Raw genomic sequence first — 22204 nt, forward strand, 5'->3', positions numbered from 1 at the left:
GTCTCTCTCTGCCTCTCAAAAATAAATAAATGTAAAAAAAAATAAAAAATAGAAATACCTAAGGAAATTGGCTTATCAAATTCACTGTCATTAGGACAATAAGAAATTCAATTATAATCTCAAAATGAAATAATCTAATATTACAATTCTAATTTAGTGTTTTAAATTCACCCCTCTTTACATGTTAATCAAAAAACTCAGAGTAGATTGTAAAAGTTTATTGATATGGTCAAAAAGCAAATAGCCAGACATTTGGTTATCTGTGCTACTACAATGTCATTTTGAATAGTATTTTTAAAATGCATAACAAATAATATTTAAAACATTACTAGAAAAGTAAATTAAGAGTCTACTTTAAGGCACTTCAGATGAAAGCAAATTTCAAAGTTTCCATAAAATTAACTCTATTCTAAGTTTAGTAAACCTGCTTTCTACAGATTTTAGCTAGAATGTAACTTTTCTCCCTGCACAAGAAAAATGTGCTATAAGGGAGACAAAACAAATAAAAAAAAGTGCCATTCTTTCAATGCTCATGGCACATTATCTGGAGCTATACAGATTACATGGCAGTAGTATTACCCTGGTCAGTTTGTACAAATCAGGGCATCTTTATACAAGTCTCGTAAGAATCACAGCATAAATTTATTTGGCCTGAGACAATTACAAGAATAGCAGATAAGGAATCCAAAATCACACAATTTACAGGGAAGTAATTACCAAAAAGTGAATCCACTAAAGGGGAAATGGTCAACTGTATGTCCCCACCCACCAAATCTTCAAACAAAAACCCTCATAAAATGTTTCTTCTTAGGCAATTATATCCGTCTCTTCTGCAAATCTCTTTATATAAGACTTTTAGACCACATGGGAGTTATTAGATAGTAAATAGTAGGCAAAGTATTATTTTAATGTAATACTTCTAAGATTGCTTTAAAATTTTTTCACAATCGTAATTATCATATTTCCATAATAGTGGAATTTCAGGATATTCTTCATAGCTATAGGAAAGGTTATGGCTAGATCTAGCGATAACTTTCATTCTTTCATTCTTCACATAAATTTGGTTAGCATTTATGGTTATTTCCACTGACAGAAAAAAAGACAAAACTCAAAAACTCTTCAAATATTTACTGTTTCTCTACTTGAGGTGTGGGAATGAAGGCTAAAATAATAGCAAAAACAGAACTGTCAAGAAACAATTTACTTTCCATTCACAGGCAACAACTCAATTATGTCAGGATGTGCTTCTTCCAGTCTAAGGGAGTCCTTCTCCTAAATACAAGGGTTAATGAAATATGTTGTAACTGTAATACAGAAATTGACTTAACCAGATGAACCTATTTTTTTCTCTAAGGTACAAATGAAATAAGCAACAATCTTTAATTTGCAGAAACATTTCAGACAATTTTTAAGTAACACTGATTTTAGCACTAAGCTACATTTTTATTAGAGTGGAACCCACCGTAAATAAAAGAAATTAAGAAGACAGAATAAACCTGAAATCTTTCCAAATAAAAATAGTTAACAACACATTCATGCAGAAATCATAATCCTGTATTTAGACTTTTTAATATCTATAGCTACCACAAAGCATAACTAGCACTGTATTTCAGCAGAAAACATGAAGGAGGGGGAGGACTGGCTGGTCTTTTCTACAGGTTAGATATGTACTCTAAACAATATTGTTCTATTTTCATAAGCTTGCATAGCACATATTTCCCCGCCCAAAAGGAAAGATGTGCAAAGTATACACATCCATGCAAAGATGGAAAAGCTAAAACTGGATTCCTGATACATTTATCTGTAATAGGCATATGTAGGAACACCTGGTCAGTTCTTTTTTTCCCCTAATTTTGGGTAAGATAATATAAAATCAGATAGCCAAAAGCTTACTAAAGCAGTTTTGAACCTTGTTCTAATTAAAATGTAGTAGTTATAAAATTTTTATAATGTACTTAATTTTACTAAATTAAATGTTACATAAAGTTCATCAGGAAGGGAAGGTTAGGAGGAGAATTGTATCTAAAATACTTCATGGTTTTGACAAGAAATTGCTTGTTAAGGCACTACAAATCTTCTTTGGTTAAATGATTAACTATTTAAATCAATTGAAAAAAAAAAGAGGTAATACAAAATACACAAATTTCATTCTTTACAACACACACCCATTTTTCATTTTCCAATTTCCATTACTCCAGTGTCTACATATCTCTGGGGTCCTTTTTAACTCATCAGAAAGCTGAAATAAAAACATTAAACAATATGTTAGTCTTTGAAAAAAAAAAGGGCTTTTTTTTTTTGAGAAACAGAGAGTGTGTGCACACGCAAGCGGGGAAAGAATGGAGGAAGAGGGAGAGAGAGAATCCTAAGCAGGCTCCATGCCCAATGTGGAGCCTGATGTGGGGCTCAATCTCATGACAGTGAGATCATGACCTGAGCCAAAATCAAGAGTGGGATCTTAACTGACTGAGCCACCCAGGCACCCCACAATAGGCTTTAATTCTAACAAATACTGTTATCTTGATTTTAACAGACAAAAGAGCATTTGGGTGTATGCATAATAAACTTTGAGTATTAATACCAAAAGTGAGAAACACCGAGATACTGAGATGGTCTTAGGCGAGAAGGAAATAGACATAAACTTAAGTTAAAATATGTCATGAAGAGAAATACTGATTAATAACTGAATCAACCATGGTGATGAAATAAAGCAATAGAAATCCCAGCGAGATTGCCCTTGTACTCCATTCAGTATTCTATAGAGGAGAAATTATTTTAAAATATATATACACAGAAGAATAAAATTATAAAGGTAGAAGATTATAAATCAAAAATCAAAGTTCGGGTAGGTTTTGTTCTTAAAATTAAGTTTGCCAGCATAAATATCCATCAACTGATGAATGGGTAAGAAGATGTGGTGTGTATATATATATATATATATATATATATATATATATATATACACACAATGGAATATTACTCAGCAGCCATAAAAAAGAACAAAATCTTGTCACCTGCAAAGACATGGATGGAGCTAGACAGTATTATGCTAAGTGAAATAAGTCAGTCAGAGAAAGACAAATACCATATGATTTTACTCATATGTGGAATTCAAGAAATAAAACAAACAATGGGGTGCCTCGATGGTTCAGTCAGTTAAGTGCCTGACTTTTCATCTTGGCTCAGGTCATGGTCTCACGGTTGTTGAGACTGAGCCCCACATTGGGCTCCATGCTGACAGTATGGAGCCTGCTTGGGATTCTCTCTCTCCCTCTCTCTGTGTCCCTCCCCTGTGTGTACTCTCTCTCTCTCTCTCAAAATAAGTAAATATTAAAATAGAAAGAAAACAAATGAGCAAAGGGGAGGGAGAAAGAGGGAATCAAACCAAGAAAGAGACTCTTAACTACAGGGAACTGATGGTTACCAGAATGGAGGTGGGGGGAGAATGGGTTATATAGGTGATGGGGATTAAGGCGTATACTTCTTATAATGAGCACCAAGTATTATATGGAAGTGCTGAATTACTAAATTGTACACCTGAAACTAATATTACACTGTATGTTAACTAACTGGAATTTTACTCACCATCAAAAAGAATTAAATCTTACTACTTGCAACCACATGGATGGAGCTAGTGTATTTTGCTAAGCAAAATAAGTCAGTCACAGAAAGACAAATACCATATAATTTCACTTATATGTGGAATTTAAGAAACAAAACAGATGAACATAGGGGAAGGGGGAAAAAAGAGAGGGAAGCAAACCATGAGACTCCTACGTCTAGAGAACAAACTGAGGGCTGATGGAAGGGAGGTAGTCGGGGGATGGGCTAAATGGGTGATGGGTATTGAAGAGGGCACTTGTGATGAGCACTGGGTGTTATACGTAAGTGATGAATCACTAAATTCTACTCCTGACACCAGTATTACACTATATGATAACTAAAATTTAAATAAAAATCTGAAAAATAAAAAAAGAAATAAAATTAAGTATGTTTGCAAGAAAAAATTCAAAAAAAGATTGATTTATGTTGTTCATTGATCAAAAGAATCTAGGACTGTCACAATATAATCAATCAACCAAGGAGCTGTTCAAAATTACCTACTGCAAACGTGTTAAAAGTAATATGAAAAATGAATTTGTCTCTCAAAAATATCACTTGATATACTTTATTTTTAGTGTTCATAGTCCTTTATACAACAGGACAATGTTGTATTAAAAGAACAGGAATTATGGCAACTGGTACTCAGATTATAAAACTAACTCACAACATTCCCCATTATGTAGGTACACATCTCATGGCTACTAACAGAATAAAATCGAGAATTTACAACCAGGACAGTAATTTCTTCCCTGAGCCTTAGAGATCTCTATGAACATTTCAAGCCAATTAGATCTTCTTAAACACTCTTTCTTTTTTTGTTGTTGTCTTATAGTTTATTTATTTTGAGAGAGAGAGAGTGTAAGCAGAAGGGAAGAGAGAGCCAGGCAGGCCCCATGCTGACAGTTCCTCAAACACTCTTTCTTATACTCTCCATAAACTGGATTCTAGGGTACCTCGATGGCTCAGTTGGTTAAGTGTCCGACTTTTTTTTTTTTTTTAACGTTTATTTGTTTTTGAAGGAGAGAGAGACAGAGCATGAGCAGGGGAGGGGCAGAGACAGAGGGAGACACAGAATGTGAAGCAGGCTCCAGTCTCTGAGCTGTCAGCACAGAGCCTGATGCAGGGCTTGAATTCACAAATCATGAGAGCTGAAGTCAGATACTTAGCCGACTGAGCCACCCAGGTGCCCCAAGCATCCGGCTCTTGATTTTGGCTCAGGTCATGATTTCACTGTTCATGGGGTTGAGCCCCCATGCTGTTAGCACAGAGCCTGTTTTGGATTCTCTCTCTCCTTCTCTTTCTGCCCCTTGTCCCTGCTCATGTGCTCTTTCTTTCTCAAAATAAATAAAAACCTTAAAAAATCAAAATAATAAAAAAATAAACTGGATTCTAATGAAATGTTCTGTTTATGCCATCTAAAGAGCCTTGAAAAGTAGAGGTGAGAAGTTTTAAAATAACATTAAAAGATAATTTGCTCGAGGGTGCCTAGGTGGCTCGGTTGAGCATCCAACTCTTGATTTTGGCTCAGATCATGATTTTGCATTTCGTGGCATCAAGCCCCATGCTGGGCTCTTTGCTGACAGCATGGAGCCTGATTCGGATTCTCTCTCTCCCTCTCTCTCTGCCCCTCCTCTGCTCCCTCTCTCTCTCAAAATAAAAAAAAATAATAAATAATAAATAATAAATAAAATAATAATTTGCTCCTCAAGAGTAAGTAGAGTATGTGGACAAGGCATAAAATAGTCTAATCATTAAGTGTTTTTAGATTTTTAGATTAAATTAGGTGATGTCAGAACAACCCTCAAAGATATTCCTGAGAAGAGAAATCACATACTATTGTCCATTATATCATAATTTTCTTAAGTTAATTTTTATATGCAACATATCTAAGTTAATGCCTATCTCTGCTTTAGAAGTTAGACTAGTTTGGAGGTAAAGAAAAACAAATATTATAAAGCAACATTAACTCTAATCATTGTTAAGTATAGGTAATCACTATGTAAATATAAAATAATCATACCTATATGGATATCCATGATATTTAGATCTGAAAATAGACAGCATCCAACTGAAGAATAATACAACAAGTACAATACCAGCCACACACATTACTGGAGAAAAACAAAAGGAGAGCAAAATGAGCAGGTTAAGCAAAATAAAAAACTGGGGCACAAATTTTAGTCTACAAGAGTGAAAAGGAAGGGATATAATTTACTGGTAAATTGCGGTTTTCCAAAAATTTTCATACCTATTCTTTCTTTAAAATTTTTTCTAAAGTTTATTTATTTACTTTTGTGGGGGGAAAGGGGCAGAGAGAGAGGGAGAGATAGAATCCCAAGCAGGCTCTGTGCTGTCAGCACAGAGCCCGATGTGGGGCTTGAACTCACGGTCCGTGAGATCATGACCTTAGTCGAAATCAAGAGTTGGACACCCAACCGAGTGAGTCACCCAGGCGCCTCCATACCTATTCTTTATCTTCAGGATTCTGCCTTCCCATTTAATTTGAACCATTACAATATAATAGAGTAGTTCCACTTATACATTTGTGCAATTTAATTGTATATAATATATTCCTTTAAAATTATCACAGTCAAGAAATTAGTGTTAGAAAGTTCTACTGACAAGGAAATCACTCACTAAATTCCTTTTAAACCCTTAAAAGTGGCCTTATTGTATTGATAAATATTGATTTAAAGACATCTGATAACATCATTGTGACACCCTCACTTGAAAGTACTTTATTTATTTATAGGTAACTACACTGCCTAAATAAGGTACTCATTCAATATGGATGCCTCATTTGAATAATGAGGGGGAAAATACTGAATCCTAGCTCTAAATTCATAGCTCTCTACATTCATTTCATATGCTCTGATTTGGCATAGCCGTTAACGACCTTAAATCTGGATGCTGACCCCACAATGCTCAAGTATGATTCCCATAACTTGAGGCTCTTTGAGTCCTGCGAATAACACTGGCTAAAAAGCACAGAGGTGGGGATGTGGGAAAGCATGTGTGCTACAGCAGAAGTTCTAGGGAAACATACTTATTGGCCAACACAAAAAACAGCTTTTAGTTATCTTATACTTAGGGAACAGTTTTTTTTTCCTTTTTTAAGTTATCACATAATATGATTAGGGACTAAAATGTAAATGTTAAAGGGGCACCTGGGTGGCTCAGTCAGTTAAGCATCCGACTTCAGCTCAGGTCATGATCTTGCAGTCTGTGAGTTCAAGCCCCATGTCAGGCTCTGTGCTGACAGCTCAGAGCCTGGAGCCTGCTTCGGATTCTGTGTCTCCCTCTCTCTCTGCCCCTCCCTCACTTGCACTCTGTCTCTGTCTCTCAAAAATAAATAAACATTAAAAAAAATTTTTTAAATGTTAAATATATTTTTTCTGAGTATTAACACATGATCATTGTAGAAGTTTTTTTTATCCAATTAAACACACACATACATGTATATCTATATCTATATCAATCTATATATAAAATCAGTCTGTGTATGTTTGTATTCTACTTTTTTCATGTAACATATCTAAAAGTGTCTAAGACAGTTCTGGTATAAAACAAATGTTAAATAAGTGCTTATGGTTATTATTTGTATTATTTTATTAGGTTAGAACCTTAGAAGTAGATCAAATTGTGATTATTTTAATATATGTCACCAAAATACTTTATAATTTAAATTCATGCCACCAGTGTAGTACCCAGAGGGCCTATTCCCAATAATGGATACTGAGAAAGGCAAGTTTTTAAGTCAGGCAATGAAAGGATGTATACTGACTAGATAAAAAATTGATACATTTGTTCTGCTTTTGCAATATGTGAAGATTCATTTCAATTCAGAAAAATAAGAATCTTCTAAATCTGAAATCCAATGTCATCATCTTTTTTCTAGAATAAAAAGTAGACTTTATTTAGTGAGTTTAATTTGATAACATTTAACTCTGTAGTCATAAAAGTAAAACTCTGATTTAAAGTTATTTTATGTAAGTAAAATAAAACTACATTGCTAGCATTTCTTTGCAACAAGTACCCATGTGTGAATATTTTAATATATAAAAAGTTCACCCAAACCAATAGAAAGAGTTCTAAGACTCTAATAGATTAAATAGCAAAAGTCAAAAAGGCTTTTTACAGAAGGGAAAACACAAACAGCTAATAAACATTTAGAAAAATATTCAACTTTACTAATAACCAAAGAAGTACAAAATAATATAAAGTTTCCCCCTCATCTGATTAGCAAACACACACACACACACACACACACACACACACAACCACACACACAGATTTTTAATGAGCTTAGTTTAGCTAATGCTGACAAAGTTACTGTGAAACAAGCATTCTTTTTTTTTTTTTTTTTTTTTTGGAAACAAGCATTTTTAAATGCCACTAGTAGGAATCTAAACTATCAGAACATCTGGGGAAAGAGTTTGGCATCATCAGTTTAAAACATCGAGAGAATTAAAAAATACACAGGACCATACAGTCATTCAACTTGTAGGAATCTACCTTCTTTTTTAATGTTTATTTATTTTTGAGACAGAGAGAGACAGAGCGTGAGCAGGGGTGGGGCAGAGAGAGAGGGAGACAGAATCCAAAGCAGGCTCCAGGCTCTGAGCTGTCAGCACAGAGCCCGATGCGGGGCTAGAACTCACAAACTGCGAGATCATGACCTGAGTCGAAGTCGAACGCTTAACCGACTGAGCCACCCAGGCGCCCCTGTAGGAATCTACCTTAAGAAATTAATATGAGGGGCGCCTGGGTGGCTCAGTCGGTTGGGCGTCTGACTTCGGCCCAGGTCATGATATCGTGGTTCGTGGATTCGAGCCCCCGCATCGGGCTCTGTGCTGACAGCTCAGAGCCTGGAGCCTGCTTTGAATTCTGTGTCTCCCTCTCTCTCTGCCCCGCCCCTACTCACACTCTGTCTCTCTCTGTCTCTCAAAAATAAATAAACATTGAAAAAAAATTTTAAAAAAAGGAAATTAATATGAAATGAGAATAAAGCTTAATATGCTATGATAGTCATTAAGGAAATATTATTATAATGGAAGTTAGAAGAAAATCTAAATGTTTAACAAAATCAGAATGGTTAAGTAAACTACCGCATAGAGTACAAATTTAAAATTATGTATAGGAAAATATTTATTAGTGAATTGTTTAAGTCCAGTTAAAAAGGGAGGTACAAGATTTAAAATTTTATACAGAGTTTTAAATATGTTTTTACAAATGAAAGACACTATATTAAAACATTAAAATATTTAGCTTCTCAATTATGGAATAATGGGTAATTCTCCCCCCAAATGTTTCACACTCTGATTTCCCTTCACATTTTCAACATTAAGTGTATGTTACTTTTAAAATAATTAAGAAGTAAAACAACACACTTATATCTAAGAGAGGAAGTGATTAAGAGGACATTCTTTTTTCTATATTAAAAGCAGAACTGTTATGTAACATTATATGCCAACTATATTTTAATAACACAAAATAAAAATTAAATAAAAAATAAAGGTATAATTGTTACACTTTGGCATATGATATAACTTACTCTTTCGCTTTCCAATATCCATGTCAGAGGTAGCAGCTTCACATAAGAGCACCATCCCTAAGGTAACCCCACCATCTTAGAAAAATTGTTTAAGGAGAAATTCATACAGACACAAAGACATACTACTTTAATATTCTTATTATTTCATGAAGAAAATTACAATGAACATACAAACCTTCAAATTTCAATTACCAAAAACTAAAATACATAATCTTGTATCTATACAGAATGGCAATTATTTACTGTGAAGATATAATAAAAATATTAAGGTTGGAAAATTACTTCATTTGTACAAATAAAAACTAATATTTTCAACAAATATCCCACAATAACTCACAAATGAAATATGAGTTTTCCTGACATGGTACTTTGATATAACCTTTCTGGACATCCTGGCAACTATTGCTCCATCCTTGTATATGTTTTATTTATTTATTTATTTTAATGTTTATTTATTTTGAAAGAGAGAGAAAGAACTTGAGCAAAGGAGGGACAGAGAGAGAGAATCCCAAGCAGGCTCCATGCTGCCAGTGCAGAGCCCAATGCAGGGCTTGATCTCATGAACCAAGAGATCATGACCTGAGCCGAAATCAAGAGTTGACATTCAACCACCTGAGCCACCCAGGCACCCACAACCTTGTATACATTTTAAAACATAAACAGCCTTTATGATTATTCAACCACCCTCCCAAATTGAAAACACTTGAAATGTACACCATTTGGAGAGAATAGCAGCTAATTTTTATTTGAAAAATAACTTTTCAAAAATTCTCCAGAATTTCAACAATTAACTTCTAAAGTACAAATTACTACTAAACTCAGCTTGACATATTCTAATAAAAAAAAAAGAAAATCCTGTATGTCATCACCTCAATTTTATTCAGCTTAATATAGAAGCTACATAAATACAAAATATACCTACTCATGAAAATAGGTTACACATGGGATGGTTAACTGCTAAAATAAGCAAAATTGAATTTTAAAGCAAATATAATGTGTTCTAATAGAAAAGAGAAATTTACCCTGCAGTTTGGTAAATACAAACAGCAGTTAAAAATGCCCAAATCACCAAGGTCATGATCTCACAGTTCATGGGTTTGAGCCCTGTGTCAGGCTCTGTGCTGACAGCTCAGAGGCTGATGCCTGCTTCGGATTCTGTATCTCCCTCTCTCTGTCCCTTCCCCACTCGGCAATCTGTCTGTGTCTCTCAAAAATAAATTAAACATCAAAAAACTTTTTCTTAAAGCCCATATCAGGGATGCCTGTGTGGCTCTGTCAGTTAAGCAGTCCACTCTTGATTTCATCTCAGGTTATGATCTCACAGCTTTGTGAGTTTGAACCCCATGTCGGGCTCTGCGCTGATTGCTCAAAGCCGGCTTGGGATTCTTTTTCTCTCTGCCCTTCCCCCTCTAGTGCTCTTTCTCTCTCTCCTCAAAGTAAATAAACTTAAAAAAATTCCCAAATTAATTACACATACACACATACACATTGTAGGCTACCACATGTGGGTATGATTAAGAAGAAAGGGAAAAATAGGTGTTCAGGTAAAGCCTGAATTTATCACTGGCTCTATAGTTTGTCTATTAATCCCTTCACTATGGTCTTGCACTCTCTCTCAATAGCCTTTTTTTAGGCATTATGCCCATTCATCATGCTTTTAGTTGCTTAGACAAGTAGTATTCTGCCAATGATTATTTTTTCTAAGGTTCTTTATACCCAGATACATGAAAAGACTGATCATTTCTGTAGGCTTTAGTTAGAAGGCACTCTTGATTAATGGCTGAGACTTTTGCTTTCGGAATGGTTTGTTTTGTATCATGGTCTATATGTATTTTCTTTAAATAAGCTTTCCATCTTGCAATATACCACCAAGGTCTTTGTGTACTGTTCTCAGTTATCAAGAGCTGTGATGTACTTCCATATGTATTGTTTCATTTCATTTATTGATTCATATCATTTATTGACAAACTTTTACTGACACTGCCTATTATATGGCAGGTGCTTCTAGATGTTGGGAGTTAAAAGTTGGACAAAATTAGGGCGCCTGGGTGGCTCAGTTAGTTGAGTGTCCGACTTCAGCTCAGGTCATGATCTCACAGCTCGTGGGTTCGAGCCCCATATTGGGCTCTATGCTGACAGCTCAGAGCCTGGAGCCTGCTTCTGATTCTGTGTCTCCCTCTCTCTCTGCCCCTCCCCTGTTCACGCTCTGTATCTCTCTCTCCCCTCAAAAATAAATGAAGATTAAAGAAAATATTTTTAAAAAGTTGAACAAAATATAGACCATTCTTTGGACAAGTTTACATTCTAGTGGGATATATAAGTGATAAAACAAATAATAAATGATTACCTAATCATGATTAAATGTTACTATGGGAGAACTGAATAGAAATTAGAGAAAGTAGTATTTTATAACACATAAGAACTGGGCTATAAAATGAGCTACCAGTGGGGCGCCTGGGTGGCTCAATTGGTTAAGTGTCCAACTTCAGCTCAAGTCATGATCTTATGGTTCAGGAGTTTGAGCTCCGCATTGGGCTCTGTAGCTCAGAGCCTGGAGCCTGCTTCTGATTCTGTCTCCCTCTCTCTCTGCCCTCCCCCACTCACGCTCTGTCTCTCTCTTAAAAATAAACATCAAAAATTTTTTTAAAGAACTAGGAGAACTAAAGTATATTATATATGATGAAGGCAAAGACATTTGCATAAAATGAGGCATAATTATAAAATTGTGGAAAAATGTTTAAATTACGTACTTTGAATTATTATTGTCCGAGGTAATTTAAGCAATGACATACAATTTCTTTGCCTATTGAATTAGCAGTTTAAAAAAGTGAGAAAACAGGGGCACCTGGGTGGCTCAGTCAGTTAAGACCTCAGACTTGAGCTCAGGTGACGGACAATCTCACAGTTCATTAGTGCACTTGTGCATGCACTCTCACACTGTCTCTCTCAGAAACAATAAATGAATAAACTTTAAAGAAAAATTGTGAGAATACATAATAATACTTAGAACTTGTCAGGGCTATCAGTGCACATATTCTGGCAGCAATCCTCCTTCCCTTTTTTTCAGTAAAATTACTTTGGAAAATAATTTAGACAAAACATCAAGAACAATAGAAAGATTTGTACACTTTGCTTCAAATCTTACTTCTGAGAATTTGGAGATATGTCAAATTATCTTATATTTATTTTTTTAATGTTTATTTTTGAGAGAGAGTGTGCATGAGTGGGGTAGGGGCAGAGAGAGAGGGAGACACAGAATACAAAGTAGGCTCCAGGTTCTGAGCTGTCAGCATAGGGCCTGACGCGGGGCTCCAACCCACAAACCATGAGATCGTGACCCGAGTCGAAGTTGGACACTTAACCAACTGAGCCACCCAGACGTCCCTGCCAAATTATGTTTATATCCAAGTAAACACTCGTTGCAATATTCAACAATAGGAGAATAACTGAATTATGATATACATATTATATAAACATTAAGAATGATCACTATTTTTCTTTGCCTGTATTTTCTTATTTCTCTGTAATTCTCATGCAACGTTTATAACTATAAAGGCCAACAATGATACAGAAAATGCTTGTGATATATTAAACCAAACTGCATACAAAGTATGTCTATAACTACAAAAAAAGGATCACCCCCTCAAAAAAATACAAATAAGCAAAGAATGCAAGAGAATATGCAAAAATAAACCTAGATTTTAATATTAGGGTTTAAGATCATGGATGACATTTTTCTGATCTGCTGTTTTATTTTTTACATTAAAATATATTTAATGTATAATTCCATTTGTGTAAAGTTAAAAAATAAGCAAAACTGATCCACATTGTTAGCTGTCAGGATAGTAGTTACCTTTGGGTGGGGAGGTAGCAATCTGGAGGAGGTGATGAGATGGAGGAGGCTTTGGGTTGTGAGTAAAATTTTATTTCATCAGCTGGGTGGTGGTTACACCTAGTTTTGTTCATTTTGTGAAAATTTATCAAACTGTACACTGCACTTATAAATTGGGAACATTTCTGCATGAATATAATAATTCAAATTAAAAAGTTTAAAATGTTATTTTAAAAGTTGCTTTTAGTAGATCACTCAATTCATACAGATTGCTTTATTAATCATGTAGTAAATTATACAATACTAAAATAATGATAAATATGTGGATATTTTCCAAACTCATAATTACTAGTTAGTAGTAGTCTCATTCTATTAGTTCTTATCACATGGTAACTTTTGAGTTTTCAGGCTTTGTGTCCATTAAAAAAAATAAGGGATTTTCAGTCTTCCATAAAATTCCCTACTGCTAACATAGTTAAATAACTTCATTCATGGTCTCACCATCACACCTTATTACACAGTATTTAAGGTACTGTCTTGTAATCTGTACACATCTGTTTGTCTCAATACTGTAAATTCCTTAGATAAATAATGCATTCATAACATTTAGCAAAGTAATTGCTCAGAAAACATCACTCACACCTTCCTAACCACTACCAAAAGAGCTAAAACAAAGGAAAAATAAATATCTCACTGAAAAAAATTTCCCATTTTGCATCCTATTAACCAAATTTACAAAAAATGCTGTATTTCCAAATAGAAACTATTGTGACTTCATCAAAATAAAAAGCTTCTGCACAGTGAAGCAAATAATCAACAAAACTAAAAGGCAACCAACAGAATGGAAGAAGATATTTGCAAATGACATATCTGATAAAGAGTTAGTATCCAAAATATATGAAGAACTTACAAAACTCAACACCCAAAAAACAAATAATTTTTGGGCAGAAGACATGAATAGAAATTCTCCAAAGAAGATGTACAGATGGCTAACAGACACATGAAAAGATGCTCAATTTCACTGATCATCAGGGAAATAAAAATCACAACCACAATGAGATACCACTCACACCAGTTAGAATGTCTAAAATTAACAACACAGGAAACAACAGGTGTTGGCAAGGATGTGAGAAAGAGGAACCCTCTTACACTCTTGGTAGGAATACAAACTGGTGAAACCACTGTGGAAAACAGTATGGAGGTTCTTCAAAAAGTTAAAAATATAACTACCCTATGATCCAGCAATTGCACTAGTAGGAATTTACCAAAAGGATACAAAATTACAAATTCAAAGGGATACATGCCCTCCAATGTTTACAGCAGCATTATCAACAATAGCCAAAGTATGGAAAAAGCCCAAATGTCCATCAACTGATGAATGGATAAAAAAGATGTGAGAGATATAGATGAGATAGAGATAGAGATATATAGATATAGAGAGGGAATAGAATATTACTCAGCCATAAAAAAGGAATGAAATCTTGCCATTTGCAATGATGTGGATGGAGATGGAAGAAGGTATTATGCTAAGCAAATTACATCACTCAGAGAAAGACAAATACCATGTGATTTCACTCATATGTGTAATTTAAGAAACAAAACAAATGAACATAAGAGGGGGGAATGAGAGGCAAAGAAACAGGCTCTTAACCATAGAGAGCAAACTGATGGTTACCAGAGGGAGGTGGGTGGGGGAATGGGTTAAACAGGTGATGGGGATTAAGAAGGAGGGCACTTGTGATGAACACCCAGTGTTGTATGTAATTGTTGAGTTACTAAATTCTACACCTGAAACTAAATTTACACTATATGTTAACTAACTAGAATTTAAATAAAAACTTGGAAAGGAAAAAAATGCTATCTTTCAACAGGCTTGCAATCTGTTCCAAATGTATGTGAAGCTTTAAGTAATGTTTAACCTTTAGGCAGAAGAAAAAGGTAAGACTATTCCTATTTCTTAAATTTCTTATATAATTATACTTAAAAATTGAGGACAAGCTTAGGAGAGAATTTTGACAGTCTACAATGTTAAAGAGACCATGATTAAGGTCCAGGTTCTACCAGAAAGAGTGACATGGTTCATAGACCAGGCTCTCAAGTTGAAAGCCATGGATGGAGAAGATGGAGAAAATGGGAGAAAAACATTGAAGAGACAGTAACTAAAACATTTTTCAAAATGAATGAAGGGTACTGACCCACAGATTGAGGAAGTTCTGTAACCCAGAAAACAGGAGGAATACAAATAAAAACATTAGGAAAAAAGTCTTAAAATCCATCAAAGACACACTGCCTTCAAAGAACAATAATAAGAATTAAATGTAACTTTTTCACAGAAACTACATAAGTAAAATACAATGGAATAACATTTCCAAAGTGCTTAAAGAAATCTAGAAATCTATACCTGTAAAATACCCTTCAACAATGAAGAAGAAATAAATTTTTTTGGAAAAAAAGTTAGGACAAAGCTAGAACACCAACAAACCACAAATCACTTAATATTGTATAATTTTATCTGCCATTTTGCTATACTATTCAGTTTCAAAATATCATTAATTGAGATCATTTTGAGACACTGAAAAATTTCCAAGGTATAGTAATTTGTTAATACACCAAACCATAAATGAGCATTTTCAAATTAAATTTTCAAATAACTTGAAATAGGACAGAGAAAGACAAACTTGTATCATCTCTTATATGTGGAATCTAAAAATAAATTGTATATACACACATGCCTGCAAGCATTCATGGATACAGAGAACAAACTGGTGGTTACTAGAGAAGGGAAGTAAGGGGTGGGAGAAATGGGTGAACTTTTTTAGTTTAAATAAATTGAATAAAAAATAAATTTTAGGATTTGAAAGAAACATGGTTTGGATCATATTTTTCTTGTGATCTTCTTTCTTATCATAAGGAATAGGTGTTTATTATTAATTTTTTTAGCTCACCATTCCATGGCTGAACAGATGAACTTCCCTGGCTCTGAACTGGATTTTTTTTTTAATTTTTTTTTCAATGTTTTTTATTTATTTTTGGGACAGAGAGAGACAGAGCATGAACGGGGGAGGGGCAGAGAGAGAGGGAGACACAGAATCGGAAACAGGCTCCAGGCTCCGAGCCATCAGCCCAGAGCCCGACGTGGGGCTCGAACTCACGGACCGCGAGATCGTGACCTGGCTGAAGTCGGACGCTTAACCGACTGCGCCACCCAGGCGCCCCTCTGAACTGGATTTTAAGCAGATTTGTTTTCCATATTATACATGAACACTGTTTTGAGAAAATATCATTTTCCCAAATGTCCTTCAATTAAGACCAAAAGCTTAAATTTTTTCCAGAATGTTTCCCTTCAAGTATCTCTATTAAATAAATCACTGATATAGTAAAATAAAATGGGGAACGATTTACAAAGATTGACTAAAGGGGGTATTTCCAAGGGTTTTGATATTTTCTTTACACTTCTTTTTATTTTCTAAATTTCCTTTAATTAACTTGTATTGCTTTTATAATCAGAAAAAAATTTTTAAGGGATTAAATTAGTCATATTGATTGTAATCACCTTCAAATTTCTTAGCCAGTTCTTAGTATAATCCATTGTCAACAGAGTAAGTGTTGAACTAGATGACCTCTAAGTTCTTTAGACTATGAGATGAGACCTTACCATCAAGCCACTGGGCAGTTTTCTCTAACAGCCTGGGCTACAACTGACTCTAATGTCAACGTCAGGACCCCTTGGCCAAGAAGCACAACTCTAGGAACATTACATTTGTTTACCTTGTTGATTTGTTCTGCAGAGTCACTGCTTGTATATTCGTGGGGTGGCGGTAAACTGTGTTCAGTAATACTATGAAATTTACACACTGACCTGTCTGTTACTGTTGAGACTGAAATTTTCAGATGTGAGAAAGTAAAAATCTGCCCTGCCATTCAAAAGAATGGGACAACATACAAAAAGCAGCTACAAAGTTCACAGGAAATAATATTTCTACCTAGGATGTGCTGCAGCTATAAAATGTCAAAATAACCTCTGTCTTTGAGTAACTACTGTTTTTTACTAAATGATGAACACGGTTCTCTAAAATCATACACTGATTCAAATTATACCACTAAGGTAACAATCCATTCTTGCCTGGAGGATCTAAGTTACTAAATGTACAATTTCTTCTTTTATTTCAGAGAGAGAGAGTACACGCAAGTAGGAGATGAGGGGCAGAGAGAGAGAGAGTCTTAAGCAGGCTCCTTGTCAGCATGGAGCCAGACATGGGGCTTAATCCCATGACCCTGGGATCATGACCTGAGCTGAATCCAAGAATCAGATGCTTAACCAACTGAGCCACCCAGGTGCCCTAATGCACAATTTCTAAGTAGCCTCAATTTACAACTAAATAAAGCTTCAAATAAAGAGTTTGTGAAGACAAACTCCCACATTTATCTGAACTCTGTATAGTTTCTAGGAAACAGAATCCTGTGTCCACTTTACAGTCCAAACTTGATACTGATCCCTTTACATTTAGCCTGGCTTTCCTTTAAGTTTATCAAAAACACTGCTTCCTTTACATTTCACCTAAGCTTCACCCTTCCTTCAAATTTTATAACTCTATCTTTCCTTAGGTAAGATGTCGCATGATTCTTCTGATGTGCAGTCTCCCTTGAATCAGTGATCAATAAACCTGGCTCTATCAGACTGCAGGTTTGTCTCTGCGCTAAGATAGATGGCACAGAAATATGATTCCAAAGATATTAAAACTTGCATTAATAAGAGAGCAGTCTCAGGGTACCTGGGTGGCTCAGTCATTTAAGCATCTGGCTCTTGATGTAGGCTCGGGTCATGGTCTCACGGTTCCTTAGTTCGAACCCCATGACAGGCTCTTCACCAACAGTGCAGAGCCTGTTTGGGATTCTTCCTCTCTCCCTCCCTCTCTGTTCCTCTCCCAATTGTGCTGTTTCTCTCTCAAAATAAATAAATAAACAAAAAAATAAGAGAGCAGCCTCAACCAAACACTATAGACAAAATACTAGAATGTGAGCAAACAGACAAATTAAAATGTAGCACCAAGGACTTATTATAAAGAGGATACTAAACAGAAGAACAATATGTGTTTCAGCTACAAACTGGGCTTGGCTGCTTCCATGGATATAATTCTGGGGGGAAAAAAGACAAAATTAAATCTTTAAACATACATTAACTTTTGATATTCTAATCCTAAAATGGGCTATTTTCAATTCCTATGAAATTGTTAATTTACCTGATGTATACCAGCACTGGATCTGTGGTATTCATCAATAAGTAATTTGGACAAAATAAACATTATTTCTGTGTTTTTATTCATTTGCCTTTTCATTGTACTTATACTATGTTTTCAACAACAGAACATATGAGAAAACTAGTATTTCAGTGTACAAGACCATGAGGTACAATAATGTAAACTTCATGAAGACAAAGATTGTTTTTCTTCTTTATCACTATAATACTTAGCACAGTGCCTAGAAACAGTACATGCTCAAGTACTTGATCAATTATTCTATTTAGTTCAAGTCTGACTTTCAGAGTCAGCCTAGTCAAAAGGACTCACCAAATGGGATAAGGAACTTTCCACTTTTTTTGTTTTTTAGGAACTTTCTACTTTTAAGAGAACTTTTCAGTAATTGAAGCTCAGTATCAGAGAACTTAAAAGGTAAAAACTAAACCTAGGTCCTTCACATCCTGGCAATGATGTCACAAAATAATTATTAAGGTTAACTTTGGTATACAATGGAAAGAAATTCCAGACTTCCCTTACCACATGTCCTGTGTGGGGATTCTTATGAGCATACGGTGGTCCTCTTATATGGTTCCACATTTGACCTGATGTCATAGCAAGCACAAAACACTAAAAAACAAAAAATAATGAAATACTTATACAACATGGTGCAGCTGCTCCCACACTGATTAACAGGTTTATGAAAAGTGTGTCTGCTTAAGTAATATGTGAACAAAATTTTTTCAGATAAATGATTTTTGATTAAGTCTTGTATTTCACAAGAACCAATAATAGTTATTCTGAAAGGAAAACCCTATTTTAAAATTATAAATAAGCTGACACAAGTTTCACAATTGAAAACTGAAGTCTTTTAGAATATTTTCAAAGGGGGGCACCTGGGTGGCTCAGTCTGGTTGAGTGTCTGGCTCTTTGTTTCCGTTCAGTCATGATCTCATGGTTCAGTTTGGGAGTTCAAGCCCCGTGTCAGGCTCTGCGCTGGCAACCCAGAGCCTGCTTGGGATTCTTTCTCTCTCTCCTTCTCTCTTTCTCTCCCGCTCTCTCTGACCCTCACCTGCTGGTGCTCTCTCAAATAAAAATTAAAAAATTTTTTGAGAGAGAGAGCGAGCGAGCGAGAGCGGAAGAGGGGCATATAGAGAGGGAGGCACAGAATCCGAAGCAGGCTCCAGGCTCTGTGCTATTAGCACAGAGCCCAACACGGGGCTCGAACTCACGAACCACTAGATCACGACCCGAGCTGAAGTCGGACACCTAACCGACTGAGCCACTCAGGTGCCCCAACATTAAAAATTTTTTTAATACAAAAGAAAATTAGAAAAAAAAAAGCATTTCCAAAAGAAATGCATATTTTCATAGGGGTGAATAAAAACTGAGTATGAGTTCCTCCAAACCCTGGCCATCCTAATGAGATAATGGAGGAAAGAAACTGATTTTAAGGCATGAAATAAAAACATATAAAATCTCTTCTCACAGGTAAGAAATAAACTTAATGCTACCTAACTATACTATATTGTATGCAAACAATTTTTGTTCTAAATTTACTTACCAAGGCTGCAAAAGCCCATCCAGTCTTATTGAAGAGAAATTCCATATTGCTTCTTCGAAGATATACGAGTCCACCAATAACAGCCAAAAGCAATCCCAACATAAGAGGACCAGCATAATTTGGAGGTCTAATTACTCTAATCTAATGGAAAGGAAAGAAAAATGTTTTCAAGTATGAAATTTATTTGTTAATTATATAGGTCAAATTGATTTGAAATGAAAGCAATAAAAATTAGTGTGGTTATCGTTGTGATGAGCACTGGGTGTTGTATGGAAGTGGTGAATCATATTTCACATGTGAAACTAACATTATACTGTATGTTAACTAACTGGATGTTAAAAAAAATTTTTTTAATGTTTAATTTTTGAGAGAAAGACAAAGCACAAGCGGGGGAAGGGCAGAGAGAGAGAGACACAGAATACAAAGCAGGCTCCAGACTCTGAGCTGTCAGCACAGAGCCCGACGCAGGGCTCAAACTCACATACTGTGAGATCATGACCTAAGCTGAAGTTGGATGCTTAACCGACTGAGCCACCCAGGCGCCCCAATAAAAATTTTTGAAAAATTATTTCAAATTCTTTCAGGAAAAATTACACTTTTTTTCTTTTCATCCTAATCAAAACAGTCTATAGTATATCCTAAATGGGATGGGATAAGTACAACATTCTGCTTACAACATAACATCTTTTAGATTAAGATGCATTTGCCAAGTTGGGGTGCCTGGGTGGCTCAGTCGGTTGAGCGTCCAACTTCGGCTCAGGTCATGATCTCACGGTTCTTGAGTTTGAGCTCCGCGTTGGGCTCTCTGCTGCCAGCTCGGAGCCTGGAGCCTGCTTCCAATTCTGTGTCTCCCTCTCTCTCTGCTCCTCCCCTGCTCACACGCTGTCTCTCTCTCAAAAATAAATAAAGATTAAGATGTATTTGCCAAGTATCTCTAGATAGTCCATGGACTTAATGAGGTCAAAGGAGTGGTTTCCATACTGAATTCAAGAAGGTGATAGAAGATGTTTTATAATTTCACTCTTTCATCAGGATGATTCTGTTAAATGCTACTTTTGAAGGGGCTACTGAACTATTACCACCTCAGTGATATGGGGAGGAGACCAATTAAGACCTCCCGTAAGACTTGAAGTGGATAATGGCAAAGTAACTTTCTACAAAGTAGGGAAACTTACATTGACATCAGTTCTGTCAGCAATCCACCGGGCAATCTGTTCAGCTGAAAAACCACGCACCTGCAACTCATATGTATCACCTCGTTTGGGTTTCCCTTTTGCAGGAAAGTTGATGAAAGTTGGAGCTGAATTCATGTTTAGCTGAATAAAAAGAAGTCCATGAAAATATAAGTTATCAAGAAAATAATCTTAACAGCAAATATTTTCTTGAAATTTAGGCATCTTAAGGAAAGTGGTAAGTGGTGGAGTCAGGATTCAAATCCAAGGCTGCCTGTGACCTTAATTAATTAGTACACTTTACTCACCAAATATTAATTCCTAGCTAAGTAGTCTATACTTTCTACTTTAGAATGGAAAATCTCATATATCACAAACATTTTCATCTGTTCAGAAATTATGCAAAAATAATACATTTGTGAGAACTAAAATTGCCTTATGTAGCTGGACTAAACTCCAAATAGAGTACATTCTCAATCTGGAGAAAACAAGACAGTGCTCTAAAACTGCAATGAAATACATACATACATACATACATACATACATACATACATACATACATAACACTGCAGTGAAAACCATCAAAATGGTAGTCATATGCAAAAACAGTTAATTCTAAAAGGTTCATAAATGTTTACTGATAAGCATCACATTTTTCTATTCTCTATAATGAGACGATGGTATGCTTAAAGAAGACAACATTGGAATTGCTAAGGTAAAGAAACCATGACTGACTCATCCACATTATATCTTTCCTGATGTGATATAACTGTATTTGTGGAAAATACAAAGTCTGAGTAAGTCCAGGGAAAAGATGCTGACCAACTGATGCAAACATTCAGGTCCCTCAACAGGCAATCCAATAATGGAGACTAGCTTGTATAAGACAACTATAATTTAAAGACATCAGCCAATAAAATAATCCAACTCCCTTGCTTTGATTCTATAATCACAATAGAACCCCCTAATAGTAATTTTTTAGACTTTCCCATAAGGAAGAAAAGTATAGTGATTAGTCGATATGATTATTTGGTCTCCTTGGCAATATAATATGGCAAATTAATGAATTAATAGATTAGTACCTTATTTACCAACATCCATGTGAGTGTGCACAGTCTCCAGAACTAGGTAAATTCTGCCTACATTGTTAAAATTCAATTTCTGGGGGCACCTGGGTGGCTCAGTCGGTTAAGCGTCCGACTTCAGCTCAGGTCATGATCTCACAGTTCGTGAGTTCAAGCCCCG

At 35.3% G+C, this 22204-nt stretch overlaps 1 protein-coding gene across 1 annotated transcript in view; it reads right to left on the minus strand.

Annotated features, from left to right (window-relative positions):
* Window positions 1-203: 203 nt before the first annotated feature.
* Window positions 204-22204, minus strand: part of MAGT1 (magnesium transporter 1) — a 57115-nt gene continuing 35114 nt past the window's right edge. Inside the window, exons 4-10 of the mRNA XM_007090779.3 lie at window positions 20963-21103; window positions 19788-19928; window positions 18764-18853; window positions 18062-18125; window positions 9158-9232; window positions 5624-5714; window positions 204-2239 (exon numbers count right to left, since the gene is read on the minus strand). Of these exons, the coding sequence (XP_007090841.3) occupies window positions 2224-2239; window positions 5624-5714; window positions 9158-9232; window positions 18062-18125; window positions 18764-18853; window positions 19788-19928; window positions 20963-21103 (618 nt within the window). The 3' untranslated portion in view covers window positions 204-2223. The remainder of the gene's footprint in view (window positions 2240-5623; window positions 5715-9157; window positions 9233-18061; window positions 18126-18763; window positions 18854-19787; window positions 19929-20962; window positions 21104-22204) is intronic.

Source organism: Panthera tigris, chromosome X (assembly GCF_018350195.1).
Source record: "Panthera tigris isolate Pti1 chromosome X, P.tigris_Pti1_mat1.1, whole genome shotgun sequence".
Classification (NCBI taxonomy): Eukaryota; Metazoa; Chordata; class Mammalia; order Carnivora; family Felidae; genus Panthera; species Panthera tigris.